At 41.2% G+C, this 16,483-nt stretch overlaps 1 protein-coding gene and 1 pseudogene across 1 annotated transcript; one reads left to right on the forward strand and one right to left on the reverse strand.

Moving 5' to 3' along the window:
- Nucleotides 1-442: 442 nt before the first annotated feature.
- LOC143886293 (uncharacterized) lies at nucleotides 443-16,281 on the reverse strand. Its single transcript, XM_077390233.1, has 6 exons — nucleotides 15,935-16,281; nucleotides 13,017-13,077; nucleotides 12,725-12,860; nucleotides 12,233-12,560; nucleotides 1,153-1,281; nucleotides 443-1,017 (listed from the first exon to the last, which is right to left on the reverse strand). The coding sequence occupies exons 1-6, from the start codon at nucleotides 16,038-16,040 to the stop codon at nucleotides 524-526; spliced, it is 1,254 nt and encodes a 417-aa protein (XP_077246348.1). The 5' UTR covers nucleotides 16,041-16,281; the 3' UTR covers nucleotides 443-523.
- On the forward strand, nucleotides 5,774-7,132 carry LOC143886924 (transcription factor MAMYB pseudogene; annotated as a pseudogene).
- Nucleotides 16,282-16,483: the final 202 nt, after the last annotated feature.

The raw sequence follows: 16,483 nt of genomic DNA on the forward strand, positions 1-16,483 counted from the left end.
AAATGGACTGTACAGCCCACACCATAGGATGATCCAAACCGTCCACTTGATGGGTCACAATGTAAATAGGTTGTGCCCAAAAATCATTTCCATAGGATAATCCTAGCCCTCCTATCTATAGAGGTTTGAGTATATGCAGTTTCTTTATCGATCAGAGGGATAGGATCATCCTATGTAAATGATTTTTGGGGCACAACCTATTTACATTGTGGCTCATTAAATGGACGGTTTGGATCATCCTATGGTGTGGGCTGTACAGTCCATTTTGAAGAATAAGGGGTGAATATGGTAATAGAAGGGGGCGAATTTATCACTGCCCTAAAAGTATCATCCTTTTTGCCCTTTTCTTGAATCCCTGTAGTGCCCACAAGATGGCTGATCTTTGGCTAAAGGATGGTATTTCTAGGCCTGTAACATTTCAGGGCAATCTTTGTCCTCCATGTAGTCTGTGTATTCTTGTGATCTCAATTACTAAGTTGCTCACAATTTTTTTTAAAAAATGATACAAACATAAATGTTTCCATCACTTGAAACTTTCATCATCACTGCTGTCTGCGAACATGGAGGCCATTTTCATGGCCACCTTAGCGGCCGTTTCCTTCCTCTGGAAATCAGGCATCAACTTCAAGTTCTCGCGCATAAGGCTAATCTCGCACATCAACTGTTCCAAATCCTCATAACCCAAATGCATTTCATTGTTCGAATCAGACGATTTGGGTGCTTTAATTTCGGATTCTTCTGGCACTTGGGCTTTGGAGGATGAAATTTGAGATTCAGCTGCATCATCACTTGTTATGACCTTTTGATCTTGATCGTGGATTGGAATGCTTCCATAAGTCGATCCATCTCCCACATCTGTAGCTGCAGCAAAATCCGACCACTCGTCTCCTGTATTGATTGGCGCAGGGAAATCATTCAGAGCAACCCATGATTCATCCATGTTATCCCATGGTTCGGCCGAACCCCGGGATAGAATTTCATACTCGCTTTCGTAATCAGATTCTTCATCTGACAAATCTGTCAGGGGAGAACAAAATATAACGATTGAAAAATCTTGTACTAGTGACGAATTCAGTAACATCTGATTACTAAAAAAGATTTGACAATAACAAAAGTTTGTAAGACTTTGATGATTTAAACATGAAGAAGCACCTTCTTTATCAACAAGGGATGATTCGCGCATATTGTTTCCAGTTTTGAGGACCATTCCAGGCCACATATAAGCAGAAAGAGCTCCATAGACTCGCTCTACTCCTTGTGAATCTCCATCAACCGACAAACCTGTCACAAATTTTTAAAAAAAAACCTTCCTTGTTAGCCCTACTCAAAGTCAAAGAAATGTTGCATTGAAAAAAACAAATCAAACATTAAGCAGGCACTGAATACAACTCAGCTTAAAAAAGGCATTGATCTGCAAACTAACATTCCGTGCATCCAAGGGGTCGGAAAATAGAACCAATTGACTAGTCCAACAAACGGGGTGACCTTCAATACACCATCAAAGTCAAGCCAGTGGGCGCGAATAGACGTGCAAGGTCATGTCTAGAAGTGTTGCAGTGTGACAGACTACGAAAAACTTCCAATTTTCAATCAGGATGGAGGAACGGAGAATGCCGCATCCATGAACCAAGAAAACAAGCAGGGAAGACAAACCACTTCTCTCATCTTCATCGATCCATGACCACTTAACCAGAACTTACTACGTTAATGACACACAACTACACAAACTCAGTCTAAAACAGAAACTGCGACGTATCTTATACAACTAAATAACTTTTGACAAGAGAATGGGGCTTAGCCTGTAGCTCAAGTAGTTAAGACTTTGTTCTTCAACCTTGAGATCGGAGGTTCAATCCCAGCTTACCAACCAAAAAATACTTTTGACAAGAGAAAGTACAACACAATAAGTAGGCCGCCCATTCCCACCTTGGCCTTTTTGGATAAATAACCACTTTCTATTTATAAGAAATACAAGATAATTAAAATAGAGAAGACTACATGAAGCACAATAGGGGTCATGGTATGCCTCATTTTTCCAAATAGAGGACATACCCAACTTGCCAATTGAAGTAAAAACTTGTCGTGAGGAAAGAGTTTTAGTGACTAAATATATCTATTGGTACATCATTCAATATATATATATATATATATATATATATATATATATATATCGGAAAAGTGTTGCTACTCGGTCTTGTAGCTAAGCTTATCTACTCGGTCGGGTTAAATACAGTGGGGGCCCACATTGTTTGGGTGATCCAAACCATTCATTTGAAAGCCGCAGCCGTAGTGGATCGGAGATCAGAGCAAAAAACAACTCAAAGGATACTTGCCCTGAGACCCGAAGTAAGTAGCCACAAGGGAATCGCGAACCGGAAGTGAGCTTGTGTTCACATCTCGTTTTCAAATCTTTCCAATTCTGTAACGGTGGCTATAAAGACATCTAACGGCCGCTAGACCAGAGATCTGAAGGTCAACCCAACCACAACAGCCGATACGAGATATTGAGTTAAGCTAAAACATAGGACAAGCCGAGCTAATCGATGGCTCCTAGCCTAGCCTATAGTGAGACTTCTGATTTTGCAATTTCACTACTCTTCCAGTCAAGCCCTGCGCTACAATCCACACATACCATACACGGAAACCAGAGTCTCATTTCGCTGAAACCCCCGCATTACCAAATTTGCTCTCATTGCTCCCGTAGCTGACACTCGGACATCTCCATCCAAGAAAACTACCCCCTTCTCAAGCATATCACAAGCCCGGTCCGTTCGCTTACACTCAGTGCTCCGCTCATCCATTCAATCCTTTTCTTTTCGAAATCACATTCCCTTATTCCCGCGAGTCAACTACCTCGCTCCTTGCTTGGATAAATGCAACAACCATTCCATTCCGTTCTATTGCCCACGCTTACTTACGCTTAGCTACTGTGACTCGGTAATCAAGACAGGCAGCTAAGGGACTACTTGACCATAGTTCCAAACTAGGAGCTAAAACTCAAGGAGATATTCTCTAAGAAGGGGGTCAATTTAGGGTCCTTCCCTTCCACTCCATAGCTGCGCTAGCAGGTACTACAAGCCCTCTGTCCCACGCAACTAACCAGCTCGTGTGGTTCACCGGTTCAACCGAAAACTCTAATTTGTTGAAGCGGAGAATAGTGCGCTTCAGGCACTGAGCGAGAAACGTCTCTTCTTTCGTTTCGGTTTATTCACTGATCTGAAACTTAGCACTTGTTTTCTTATTGATTCAAGGGGCGGTGGCGTTCTTGAATGAAGTCTATCCGAACCGAATTAGCACTTCTCAGATCAGGCTAGGCCTCTCCAGCGGAGCTGGGCGCCGAGGCCCTGGATGCGCTAGTGATCGGCACATAGGGGAGTGGTTGCCCGGGTTTATCGGCCCGGTGTCCTGCACCTAGACCTGGCAAACGGGTGGGCCGGGCCGGGTCAACCCGCGGGTGATGCGGGTGCGGGTCATACGGGTCGGGTTATCAAATGACCCGCATTTTTGCGGGTCAAAATTCTCGTGACCCGCGCGGCCCCGCACCCGCGGGCACCCGCAAATATGCCGCAAATATGGGATTGTAATCACTATTTTGATTTGACAGCATATAATTTTCCTGTAATTGTCATAACATTCTACAGGTTGTTTGTATTTTTTTGGTAATTTTACAATCTATCACCATTTCTACGTAATTTTTCATTTAACACTTTATAGTTTCGCTATTTTACTTTTTTCTGGTGTAATGATTACTTTTTTTTACCTTTTTACATTTGCTACCAACATTTTCGATGAGCGTATATGTGCACCCACAATGCCCACTTGCCAAGAAATTACCAAAAGAGAAGCTTGATAGCAAATTATAATAAAATAAAAATCACATTGAAATGTTAACAACACTACTGGGCACTCTCACTTTATTAAAAGTATGGTATGGCCCACACCATAGGATGATCCAAACCGTCCATTAGATGGGCCATAGCCTAAATAGGTTATGCTCCAAAAATCATTTCCATAGGATGATCCTATCCCTCCAATCTTGATGTTAGAGGGTTGATCCTAACCCTCTATAGATCGGAGGGTTAGAATCAACTGATGGAAATAATTTTGGAGCATAACCTATTTAGGGTACGGCCCATCTAATGGACGGTTTGGATAATCCTAGGGTGCCGGACATACCGTACTTTTTATAAAGTGAGGAGTTCCCTCATAAAAAAACAAACAGCGTGAGTGACGATAACATTCTCACAAAAATTTAAACATACTGTAAAAATGCGGGTGCCCGCGGGTTGACCCGACCCGACCCGTGTTTTTGCGGGTTGGGTCACCCGCGGGTTGATTTTTCACGGGTCATGAAAACTTAGACCCGTGCCCGCAAATTTGCAAGTGGGCCGGGTCAACCCGCGGGCACGGGTCACTTTTGCCAGGTCTACCTGCACCTCCCGTTCATGATATCCACATTCAACTGTGCCCCGGAGACACGGTCGAAGCATGCCCGCCCAGTGTGCTTCTTTCACGACATGCTCTGGTCCCGGGTGTCTTCTAACGTTAGAAGAAGTCGTGTCCGTCCCGAACATCTGCAACGTCCTCCCACGCCTTTTTTTTAATAGAAATATGGGACAAACTGAAGGAAAAGACTGACCCATTCAGTGACTTTCGCGGTTGCCCTCACTGAACCGACTTGGATCTGAACTACGATTCAGATCAAGTCTTACCGAAATAGGATTTCCTTTTCGTGCCATATGCGCTTAGACTTTACTTTTTCCCCTTTATTCCAAGTCCAATATTGGTTCTCAAAGGTCTTCGTTTCCGTGTAGAAGCAAACTCTCCAAATTTATGACCAACCTTTCCTTTAGTGACCTTACAACGAACATGAGTTTTTCCATTGTAAATGAGTACGGAGCAATCTACGAATTCCGGCGAAATAAAAGATCTACGTGACCAAATTTTCCTGCCAAAAAGCTTTTCTTTTTTATTCTGAATTCGATACAAGAATGCATCAACAAAACTGTCCTTCCATATAGATCGCCGTTGCATGAACTAATTTCTGCGTTTCCCCACCCCCACTATTGCCCGAAATCCAGCTTTGCTAAAATAATGAAGGAACCAGCACCACAATGTCTTGTGCGGCTGTAGACACCCCATTTTGACCAGGCCCTAAACCCTCAATGTTTGTGCAAAACGCCATCTGAATCAGTCAATTAGGGTCCTAAATTCTACCCTAGAATAGCTTAGGGTCCTAGCTATGACTCTATGAAATTTAACCCGTGCTGCACCCCAATCCTTATTTTTATCCCAAAACCATCAAAAGGGGTGTGAAATATCAAGGCGAGGTGTGCCCATATCAATCCCATGAGGGAGAGGAAAAATGATTTTATCCCACTTTTTTTTTCTTGACTAGGCCACCCCTTATAGTAAAAAAAGAGTAGTGATAAATGTAATGGAGGGGGGGTTGTCCAAGTAAGTTGATAGGGGTGAAATTTTTTTTCATTTTCCTCTTATATAAGAGCAGCTCGCTCATTTTAGGGAAAAAAAAGAAAAAAAAGGGAAAAAAGAAAAATCCGAGAGACAGAACGAGATCTGTGCGAAACCCTAATCCACCGATTCTCATCTCCGGCATCTTCTCCGGCAACACCCTAGCTCCGGCCGATCTCTGTCAAAGCTCTAGTTCTTTTCTCCTTCTTAAAAAATCAGATTTGCAAAAAAAAAAAAGCTTTAGAGAGAAATCAGATCTAAGAAAGAGAGAAAGAGAGATTGAGAGAGATCTGTGAAGAAAATGAGAGATTTCCGTGAGAAGAGAGAAACAGAGCTACAGAGAGAGAAAGAGAATCTCTGCTTCGAAAGATCAAACCAGATCGAGATTCGCGATCCTTCATTGAAGATTTTCCGATCATCTCATCTTCTCCGGCGAGCTACTCTTTTCCGATCAAAACTCCGATCATTCTCCGGTAGGCATCCTCTTGCTATTCATCTTCTTTATTCTTCTGTAGAACCTTAGATTTTTCTCCATACCTTTGTGTCAAACCCTAAATCTCAGATTTCTACCTTTAAACCCTAATCTCTTTTGCTCATCTTTGCTTTTCCGATCTTCTCTGGTTTGCTCCGGCAAGCTCCGATCATCTTGTTCTCCTCCTCTGTGATTTATCTCTGCAACAGAGAAATGGAGTTCCTGGACGAAGAAACCCAACCTAGGTTTCTTTTCCAATTTCGAATCTCATCCTCTTCAACATCAAAACAAGAGATCCAAAAAATCAACTAGCTTCAAGTAGCCCTATGCGCTTCAATATCCTCTTTCCTCTCATTCTCAGCCATCTTCTATTTTCAATCCTAAACCCTACAATTTCTTCTCATCTGGATCTCTCTATATCTCCTTATCGGATCCTTCGCTCCGATCTCCGTCACCGGCAGCAATATTTGTGTCGGAAAAGGCAACCTTCTTGAGCCACCTCTGCAGGATCTCGATCCGCCGGAGATTGAAGAATCCAAGAAAAGAAAAGAAACCCTAATCGGAGACCTAAAACCCGTAGATCTGAAAATTCCACTTTGATTCCAATCATCCTATTGTAGAATTGGTAAATTCAGATAAAACAGAGAAAAAGGTTGGGGATTCCGTAGGAAACTGCAATGGAAATGGATCTGATGTGATCGGAGAGGAAAAGGAGTGGAATGAGGAGGATTTTGAGATTCTGAAAAAAAACAGATCGCAAAGCATCCTGTACGAGAGCCGAGACGTTGGGAATTGATTGCGGATTCTTTTCAAGGGCGTCATGGATTGGAGAGTGTGATAAAGATGGCAAAATCGATGGCTGAAAAGAGACCTGGTGGTGGTGATCCGTTCGCGCAGTTTTTGAAGCAAAGGAAACCCTTGAGTAAACAATTAGAGGTTGTTAATGGAGAAACATCGGTTATGGAGAATGTTGACGGGAAGAAAGAGAGTGGAGGCTTGAATTGGAGTTCTGGAGAAGATATTGCTTTTCTTAATGCTTTGAAGGTTTTTCCGAAAGATGTTTCTATGAGGTGGGAGAAAATAGCTGCTGCTGTTCCTGGTTAATCTAAGGCATGTTGTATGAAAAGAGTTGCGGAGTTGAAAAGGGATGTTCGTAGCTCGAAAGCTTCTGAAAATTAAAGGGGTGTTAAAAATTTGGGGATTTGATACATTTGCATTTTTCTTTAAGAGGCATTGATGAGATCCGGCAATCTTTGTTAAGTCTGACTGCATTAGAGCATAAAGACAGGAAGCTTGCTATCCATTAATGGTGTCATTAGCTCAAAGGAGTTCAAAGGTCTCTGCCATTCAGTTCTGTTTCATTCGATCTGAATCTCTTTAGAATTTCAGTTTTAAAGGTAAGATCTCCTAATTCTATCTTTTATTTTACTCTCATTTCTTATTTATGTTGTTAATTGCTATGATGTATTGCCTTGAAAACATACTTTGGTCGGTCAGGTAAGGTCATCCATTTTGTCGTCTGTTGATGTGAGCCTACTCCATTTTGTTTGTCAAAGTAACATAGGCCTAGTATGTTTAAAGAGTAAAATAATATACATTGCATTGTTTGGGGTCACCAAATATTACAAATCAGTCCACACTCTTGTAGTTTAATCCACACTCTATGTGTCATAAAATCCACTCTTGTAGTTTAATCCACACTTTGGGCTATACGAATGGCTGTGTTAATTTCATCATTACATTCACGAATTTTAAAAGTCAAGTTATTTTCTGTATGAATCTGTTTGGATACTAAAAATTGGATTTTTCATTTGGACTTAATAAATGTTTCATTATAACTGTCATTTTCCTTATTCTCTCTAGAATAAATTCTATTGTTTAGGTTCATTTTGAATTAATGATGTTATTTGTGTTTCTCTTCTAACATTTTCTTTTTGAAAAGGGCAATGAAGGCGCTAGCCCAAGCCCATATTTAGGGGACTTGCTCAGTCCAAGTAGCACTCCCCTCTTCTTTTCAAAAGACTTGACGAGTCTTTTATATGTGTATCCCCTAGACATTAGAAACCCATTCATTGCGAGGGCAATGATAAGGTTACTTGGAGCCCATCTTTGTGTTTAGGAGACTTGCCCAGTCCCACTAGCATCCTTTTATCTCCTCTTCTTTTAGGAGACTAGCCTAGTCTCATTAGCACTCCCCTCTTAGAGTTGTGCAATAGGAATTTGTCCTTTCGTATATGAGTCAGTCTTTAGCATAAGAGTCAGTCCTTCAGTCTTTCAGGAGTCAATCCTATCATCATAGGGGTTAGGATTCTTTCCAACCTCCCATCAAATCATGTGATTTTTATCCACTCTTGCAAGGTATAGGATGCTGTCCAACCCTTGCAGAGTTGTGATTCTGCCTTTCCCCCGCAAAGCATAGGATGCTGTCCAACCTTTGCGGGATATTAGGAGTCCATCCTACCCTTATGATGATAGGATTCTGTCCTCTTGTGTCAAAAACAACAAAAACATTTAGAAATTTCAAAAATATCAAAATATCTGAAAAATCCAAATTATCTCAAAAATCTCGAGTCATTAGGAGAGTAGTAGGAAAATCTATTTCCGAACTACGTTGGCTTGATCCCTTTCCATAGGGTACGTAGTGCAGCTTGAGATCCACATCTCAAGTCCAGCCAAACTCTTCAAAAATAAACATTTCAAATCTTCCAAAAATTCAAAAATACTTCAAAACCTTTTCAAAAATATCTTCCCCTAGAGTTAGGAGTCTGTCTTAGCTGTTTGGGGTGTTTTAGAGTTAGGAGTCTGTCCTGATTTGTATTGATATGGTGTGTCCTGTCGTGTGAGTGTCCTTAGAGTTATGAGGCCTCAAGTTGATCGGTTAGACACTTAGTTGAACCGATGGCTAGACTAGGAAGCATATAGTAAGCCCATGGTTTTCATTAGGTTGGACAGCCTAGATACACATAGGATGTAGGGCCCACCTGCATTAGCTTAAGGCTAATCAACTTGCATTAGTTAGGGCATATAGAGAGTCCTAAAATTTACAATTCACATGAACTTAAGCAATCGTGCAAAAAGCTTTAAAAATCAGTCGAGTCTAGTGGATCGAGTCTAGGATAGCGGTTCTAGATGGTTAGGCATAGTAGTTTAGAATAGGGAATCCAACTACGTTGACTCCGATTCTTCCCGAGGCCGGGATACGTAGAGCAGCTGGGATGGACGGCCATCTTGGTCCGAGTCAAGTCCTGCATTAGAGTTTTAGGTTTCGTCTTGTCCAGTCATGTATAGAGTTGATTTATATTGTGTGTTTTGCTTGTTTTCTTACTTTCATGTACAGATCCTATACCTTTAGCTGTAGCATGCATGTGTTCGCACACCAGAACTCAGACACCAATTAGGTATGACACTCCACCTAGCTACTCCTAGGTGACACTTATTTCATCTCTTTTATGTGTGGTTATTATTCATCTCCGAGACATGCATGATTAGATAGACGTCTTCTCGGAGAGATTCGTTCCCATTTCAGATGACTTTCGCCCAAAACTCTTCAAAATCAATAAATAAATGGCATAAGAGACCAAGTGCTTGCACTTGGGCGGACGAGGTGCTCTTCGGACCTTCCAAATTCGTAATCAGGCACGAACCTTCGTTTATAATCTCTGGTTATCCGTTGCAACAGAGCATGGTATGGGATCCTTGGCCCACTTCCTTGGATGGCGACTCTTCTTTGTTTAAGGTACGCCTCGAATCTGGGCTAGTCCCCAAATCGAGAGGTATCTCTCTTTGTATCGCCACTCAGACTGTGAGGGGCACTTCTTTCGAGAGTTCCTTGGTAGAGCTCTCCATTCACGTGGATGATCCTGAGACAGCGTGTGGGGGCCCGTCCCCCGCCTCTCTCGGATCGGGGTCCACAGCGGCTACCTCCGGGTGTTGAAAAACTCATTGATTCCCAATGCCGAGCTACTATTGGTATAGTTTCCAATTCCAACCATGGTGCACGTAAGCTTAGAAAAGCAGGACAAAGCCGATGGTTAGGCAGACGCCCCATTGTTCGTGGTGTTGCAATGAATCCAGTGGATCATCCTCATGGAAGAGGTGAGGGGCGCACGAAAGGAGGTAGACCTTCGGTGTCACCTTGGGGGAAGCCCACCAATGCTAGATTTCAGGCAATAGTGGGGGTGGGGAAACACAGAAATTAGTTCATGCCACGACGATCTATATGCAAGGGCAGTTTGTTGATGCATTCCTGTATTGAATTCAGAATAAAAAAGAAAAGTTTTTTAGCAGGAAAATTTGGTCACATAGATCTTTTATTTCGTCGGAATTCATTGATTACTCCGTACTCATTTACAATGGAAAAACTCATATTCGTCGTAAGATCACTGAAGGAAAGGTTGGTTATAAATTTGGAGAGTTTGCTTCTACACGGAAACGAAGACCTTCGAGAACCAATATTGTATCGGAAATCATGGGGAAAAAGTAAAGTCTAAGCGCATATGGCATGAAAAGGAAATCCTATTTCGGTAAGACTTGATCTGACTTCAGATCCAAGTCGGTTCAGTGAGGGCGACCGCGAAAGTCACCGAATGGGTCAGTCTTTTCCTTCAGTTTGTCCCATATTTCTATTAAAAAAAAAAGGCGTGGGAGGACGTTGTAGATGTCCGGGATGGACACGACTTCTTCTAACACTAGAAGACCATAGGGCCCTTTGTGACCCCAAATTCTATACTGCTTCCGGTAGAGGAAGGCTCTCCGATCTCTTCTTCTAACCTCGAGGCAAGCTTCCTGACTGTTATATTCTTCTTCTCCGTTGTGACTAATTTTGAAATCATCCATTATCGTACCGATCAATTTTTTGCCTCTGTGGTTCGAATGGTTAGAATGATCCTATGGAGCTGATTTTTTGGGCACACCGTATCTATGTGAGGGCCAATCAAATGAATGCTTTGGATCACCCAAACAATGTGGCCCCCACTGTATTTTAAGCTAGTCTGTAGATAACTTATCTACACCAGTGTGTAGAAACTCTTCTCTGTCTCTGTGTGTGTGTGTGTGTGTGTGTGTGTGTGTGTGTAGGTTGGTCCTTACATCTAATGGAAGATCACAGCTTTTCCTTTGTTCACTTGCTCCCTTACAAAAAGACAAACAACCACCACCACATGTTTGGTTCCTTCAAAACATAATATTGTAACAATGTGGATGGCACTTCAAATACCGCAGTGAAAGTTCATAAGGTGGCTTGTTTACACCTATTCTTCCATTAATCTTTCACTCAAGCGACTCATTGGTTGAACCCATTATAGTTCAAAAGGTCCAGTTTGCCCAGCCTCCAAAGAAATCCTAAACTCTTTCAGTAAACACCCAACACACTTCAAGACCTTGGAGAATTGCAACTGTGCAACAACCTTTGCTATAAAGTACAATGAAAGAATAGGTAATGCACTCAGCTCCATTACACATGATGCACATACTTCCAAATAATCTTCACTTATGAAAATGATTGTCTATCAATATTTTAAAAGCTTCAATTCGTCCAACAGAATGCTTACTTGGTGGCATGAGAGCATACCAGTATCCCACAACTTGGACAAATATGAAGGTCTCTCCCCTACTGATGCAAGAGCTCTAAAAGGGACTTAATAGAGAGCTCACCCAAATGATCCCTTACCCAGATTATCCGATCTACACCGTTCCTAAGACAATATAACTCTTCCAAACTACAAATAGTTCTCTAGCCTAATATCCTCATCCTCCTTAAGATTCCTTCTAAAGCCTCATGGATTGGCTTTAATACCATTTGAAGTTTTGTAACCAGGTTTCAATCAGGAAGAAAAACACTTCCATTCAATTTGGAGCGATATGTATATAACTTACACAACTTTGACCTTTAGACAACTAAAGAATTCCAACTTAATTCCCATCAGGTTGGGTAAGGAACAAAACAACATATCCTAACATTAGTGGCGAGGATCCTGTACCTAACTACCAGCGAAGCAAAAGAAGAAACCCTGAATGCAACAATACAATATGATAGCAAGTTTCAAAAGAAGCTGCATAAGCACATCATCTTTTTGCAAATTTTAGCAACTAATAAAAAAATGTAAACTGAGAAATTATATATATTATGTGAAAAATTAAATCATTAACTAGGGAACTTCATATTTCTCCTTGTATAGTTTCAAATTGCACGCTTTTGCAAAAACATTTACCAACACTTACTAGCATTTCAAAGTGACTGAAAAGATCTATTGCAATACAAGTCTTGTGAGAGGGACAAGGGAACCTTACATTTGTCAAAGTCAGCATTGGATGCACAAGCTTCTATGTATTCAATGTTGTACAGGCTGCACCATTCCAAACATGCTCTCCTGTTCTCCCAACAAGGCTCTTTCTCCCCCAATAAACTACTGCCCTCAGTCTCGAGAATTCCATAATCGAAATATTCAGGATGAGGATCACTAGAGGATTCCCCACGCTTATGCAGAAGTCTTCTATACTCTGCATAAGCAAAGTGGCCAGGCAAAAGATCCGCTTTGTTCCCAATGCACAATAATATTTCAAAATTCTGAATATCAATACTCGAAACCCAGTCTTGGAGAGCGGTAAAAGATGATAGCTGCAGACGATGGCAAGACATGTAAGATCATCTCCATTAGCTCACAAATTTGTAACATAACTTAGCAACTTTTGGAACTTCTAAGACATTGGCAATGGTAGATTGGAGACAAGATAAAGTAAAACAGAGAGAGTTATGATGACAGAGAGAGTTATGATGCTGACTTCATTCAAGTCGAAAACCATCACCAGGGCAGCCAATTTGTCTGAAATTGGCAATGCCCCAAAAGAAAATCCATCATCAAGATGAGCCATCCATATAGAGATATCAGCTGTATAATACTTTGTATCAATGGTCCACCTGTCCAGCGAAACAGCAAAAGTATAATTAGAGACAAATTTGCCTCTCACTTTTCTATTCTGAGACTCTAAATGGCAGACAAAATTAACTCATTCATTGTGTGTGAGAAATGGCATTGTAATCAGACGCTGTAGAAACAATATTCAAATCACTTACCCATGGCAAAGAACTTCGGTTGATAAATCGGATGCATCTGATAAATCCACTGGAAGCAACCCTACGAAAGAGAAGCAAAAATTAAAATAGAGAAATATAATAGATGTATTGTCCTGTAAAGGACAAGAGACAGGGATTACATATAGAAGCAGTTAAAACTCCACAAACCACAAAAGACATTATTAAGTTAAGAAATGTGAATCGAGAGAAAGGCAACCAAAACAACAAAGCTAAACAACAAATTTAAAGAGACCAAGGAGTTTTAAGTACCAAGATAGTGCACATGAATCTATTGTGTTATCTACAACACATCATATGTTTCCTTGGCATACTCCAAAAAGCAGAAGAGGCACTGAGGCAACATCTCAACCAAAACTCATATGAAACAGTATGACTTACACGAATGAAGAGCGAGTGTCCTGGGGCACATAGTTAATCATGATGCAAGTAACAATTCAAGTAATCTTCACTCAAGAAATAATTTAGACAACTAGAAGTGAAACCAACCAAAAGAATCAAGATAGCAAGTGTCTAATCTTGATGTCAGTACCAATTCAAACACCAACTCAAAAGTGAAACCAACCAAATGACCAGTGATCACTATACAATTTAATAAAGTGATTTTTTTGAGTTGGGTTACTTTTAGTTGTTTAGGGAAGCCAACGTTCAAATGCAATGGGTCTCCACCAACTTTGAAAACACCTTTAGGGATTGGAGGGAGCCCCAGGACATCTGAAACCATTGCAACACCGAAGCCTACAGGCTTGAAGCCAGCAGATTGTGTGAGAAAACCCTTCTCCATAATGCTAACTTCTGGCCCTTCTCCACTAGAGTGAAAAAAAAAAACCAAATGGACTGAAAAGCTCATGTTAGCTTCTGCTGGCCATACTCTACTACCCCTAAGCCACAAGAGAAGGAAAGACTCCCTCAGGCTCTGCATCAGCAGAAGGAAAATAGTCGAATCTGACTCCCTAAGATCAATGCAAAAAACCCTCCTCCATACTACCCTCAACTTCCTTGCAACTTCTTTTGGGGTTTTAAACATAGACATGAAGTACGTTGATAAACTATGGCTGCTATGAACAATGTCACTCTCCCTCCAAACAATAGATGGCTGTTTTTCTTTAGTCTTCTAGCTTCTTTTTCATCCTTTACACAATTGAAGCCCAAATAGATTTCGATGGTATTTCAAACCTAATCGAAGCCATAAGGACGATAAAGGGGCGGATTTTGTTTTGAAACCAAAAGTGTCAGGTAGGAGAGCAGGCCTGTCATCTAGTGTTAAAAACCAGGTATTATGGAACTTTTTGTGACGTTAACTCTCAACCGCAACCCTGCCTCAAACCACCTCAGTAGCATCATTGGATTAGCCATTTGAGCTTCCGACTCCTTACAAAACATAATGATGCCATCTGTGAATCGTGGGTAAGAGATCCACACCCCCATCTCACCTCTCCAAGAAACACTAAATCAAACCCCTTCATTCTACCACTCCCACAGTTCAACTAAAAGCCTCACCGACAATAGTAACAAAATTGGGAATGGGGTCACCTAGTCCAAGCCTCCTAGACCTTGGGAAGAGACCCACAAGATTTCCATTCACTAATATCAATAAAAAAAAAGAGGTCAAAATGCACGCCCATATCCACGCTCTTCACCTGCAGCTAAAATCCATCATAAAAAAAGCTTCATTGCATAATGGCCCCTTTTTTAGAATGACCACTATGAACATGTCTTTTTTTTTTTTTGAACGGCGAAACTTTATTAATTAGGAAAGCCAAAAACCTTGATTGAGGTGGTCCAAGGCTACATCCAGACAAAAGCAAAGAATATAGAAAACCCCTCGAGAGGGAAGATGATCGAAAACCTGGAAAGCAGCTCTCGACACACCAGATAGAGCCAGCTGATTTGCCCCCGCTATTGGTTGAGCAAAGAAGGTGCTGACATGTCATTGTGTGGCACTTCACAATATCCAAAAATCTTCTCAAAAACATCAATGAAACTCTGCTCCGTTTGGTTGCCAGTAAAATTTTTTATCTAGGAGCTTTTTAATCCCGACAGTGAAGTCAATGGGATTTGCTAGGTTTTTTTTTTCCTATAATTCCTAAAATTCCCGCCAAAATTTAGGGGTGTCATTACCAAATATGAGAAGGGAGGAGCGAGAGGGAAGCGAGAGAAAGAGCGAGGACATCATTCCCTAGGAAAGAAAAAGAGGGGACAAGGAGTCCATGTCATACTCATAAGCAATCATTACAAGAGTGGGATTAAAACAAATTCTAGTGCTAAAAGGCAACCAAACATGGGATGGGACAAAAATTTTACAAAAAACTTCTCAGGTTTTAAATTTTACTGTCAACCAAACAGCCCAAGGACAAAATCCCAACCATCTTTCACCCAACAAATAACGTTGAGCAAGTACCCTTATCGTACCGACACAAATGCAGCCTAACAGAACCACAAAGCTAAGCGTGCTTGGGCAAGAGTAGTACTAGGATGGGTTACCTCCACAGAATTTACACCATGATAAATCAAAATGGTAAATTTTAGTTACACCCCTCCAGATCCTAGAAATTCTTCAGAATTTTCCAAAACAACCTTGACCAACATAAATATGATAAATTTCCTCCACCACACTTAACCGGCCTATACACAAAAACAGGACACAAATTTACCTCGAACCTTAGTATTTGTTTGGTTCTAATCCCATATAGACCCAAAGGAACAAAGAATTCCCCAAATCCAATTGCACAGTTACAGTAATCATAAATCAACAACTGATTAATCCATAAATTTCAGCAGATTTTTATGATCAGACAAAAATGAAAATTAAATTAAAAAAGAAAAAATAGGTTGTTAATCGACAAACGGATTAGAGAGAGAGAGAGAGAGAGAGAGAGAGAGAGAGAGAGAGAGATTACTGGAGAGGAGAGTTCGCTTTCCGACGTTGGGGGATCCGATAACGAAGATACCGGGCCTGCTCTCGAGATGAATCCGATTAATTTGAGAAGTTATTTCCTTTCCCATGGCTGAATTTCCAAATACCCCTACTGATACTAGTACCGGTTATATATCCGAGTCGAGTAGAGTACGAAAAGACGATAATACCCTTCACCGTGGACATGTGATGGGGTCGGATTTAGATCGGATCACCATGGTTGAGGTTAGGGTCCGCAAGGATTCTGATTGGGGAATTCCTCCCTCCATTCCGATTCGGAGCATTCATCGGACATTCCACGACCAAACAAAAATATTTCACTACCTTGAATAAAATTGGGAGATGATTTTTTCGCACCCACTGTTGGATAATACGCCCCCCTTGTGCGCAGACTTTTAATGCTTCTTGACTTCAAATCACGTTACAGGTGTGCGATTTATCCTATAGGGGGTGCGAAAAATCAACGCCCATAAAAGTATGCAATGTGTGTTACAATCTAAGTCCAACGGAGGAATACCTACATATTTTTAAC

Source organism: Tasmannia lanceolata, unplaced genomic scaffold, assembly GCF_043159265.1.
Source record: "Tasmannia lanceolata isolate RefF3 unplaced genomic scaffold, GAP_Taslan_0.1 ptg000011l, whole genome shotgun sequence".
Taxonomy (NCBI): domain Eukaryota; kingdom Viridiplantae; phylum Streptophyta; class Magnoliopsida; order Canellales; family Winteraceae; genus Tasmannia; species Tasmannia lanceolata.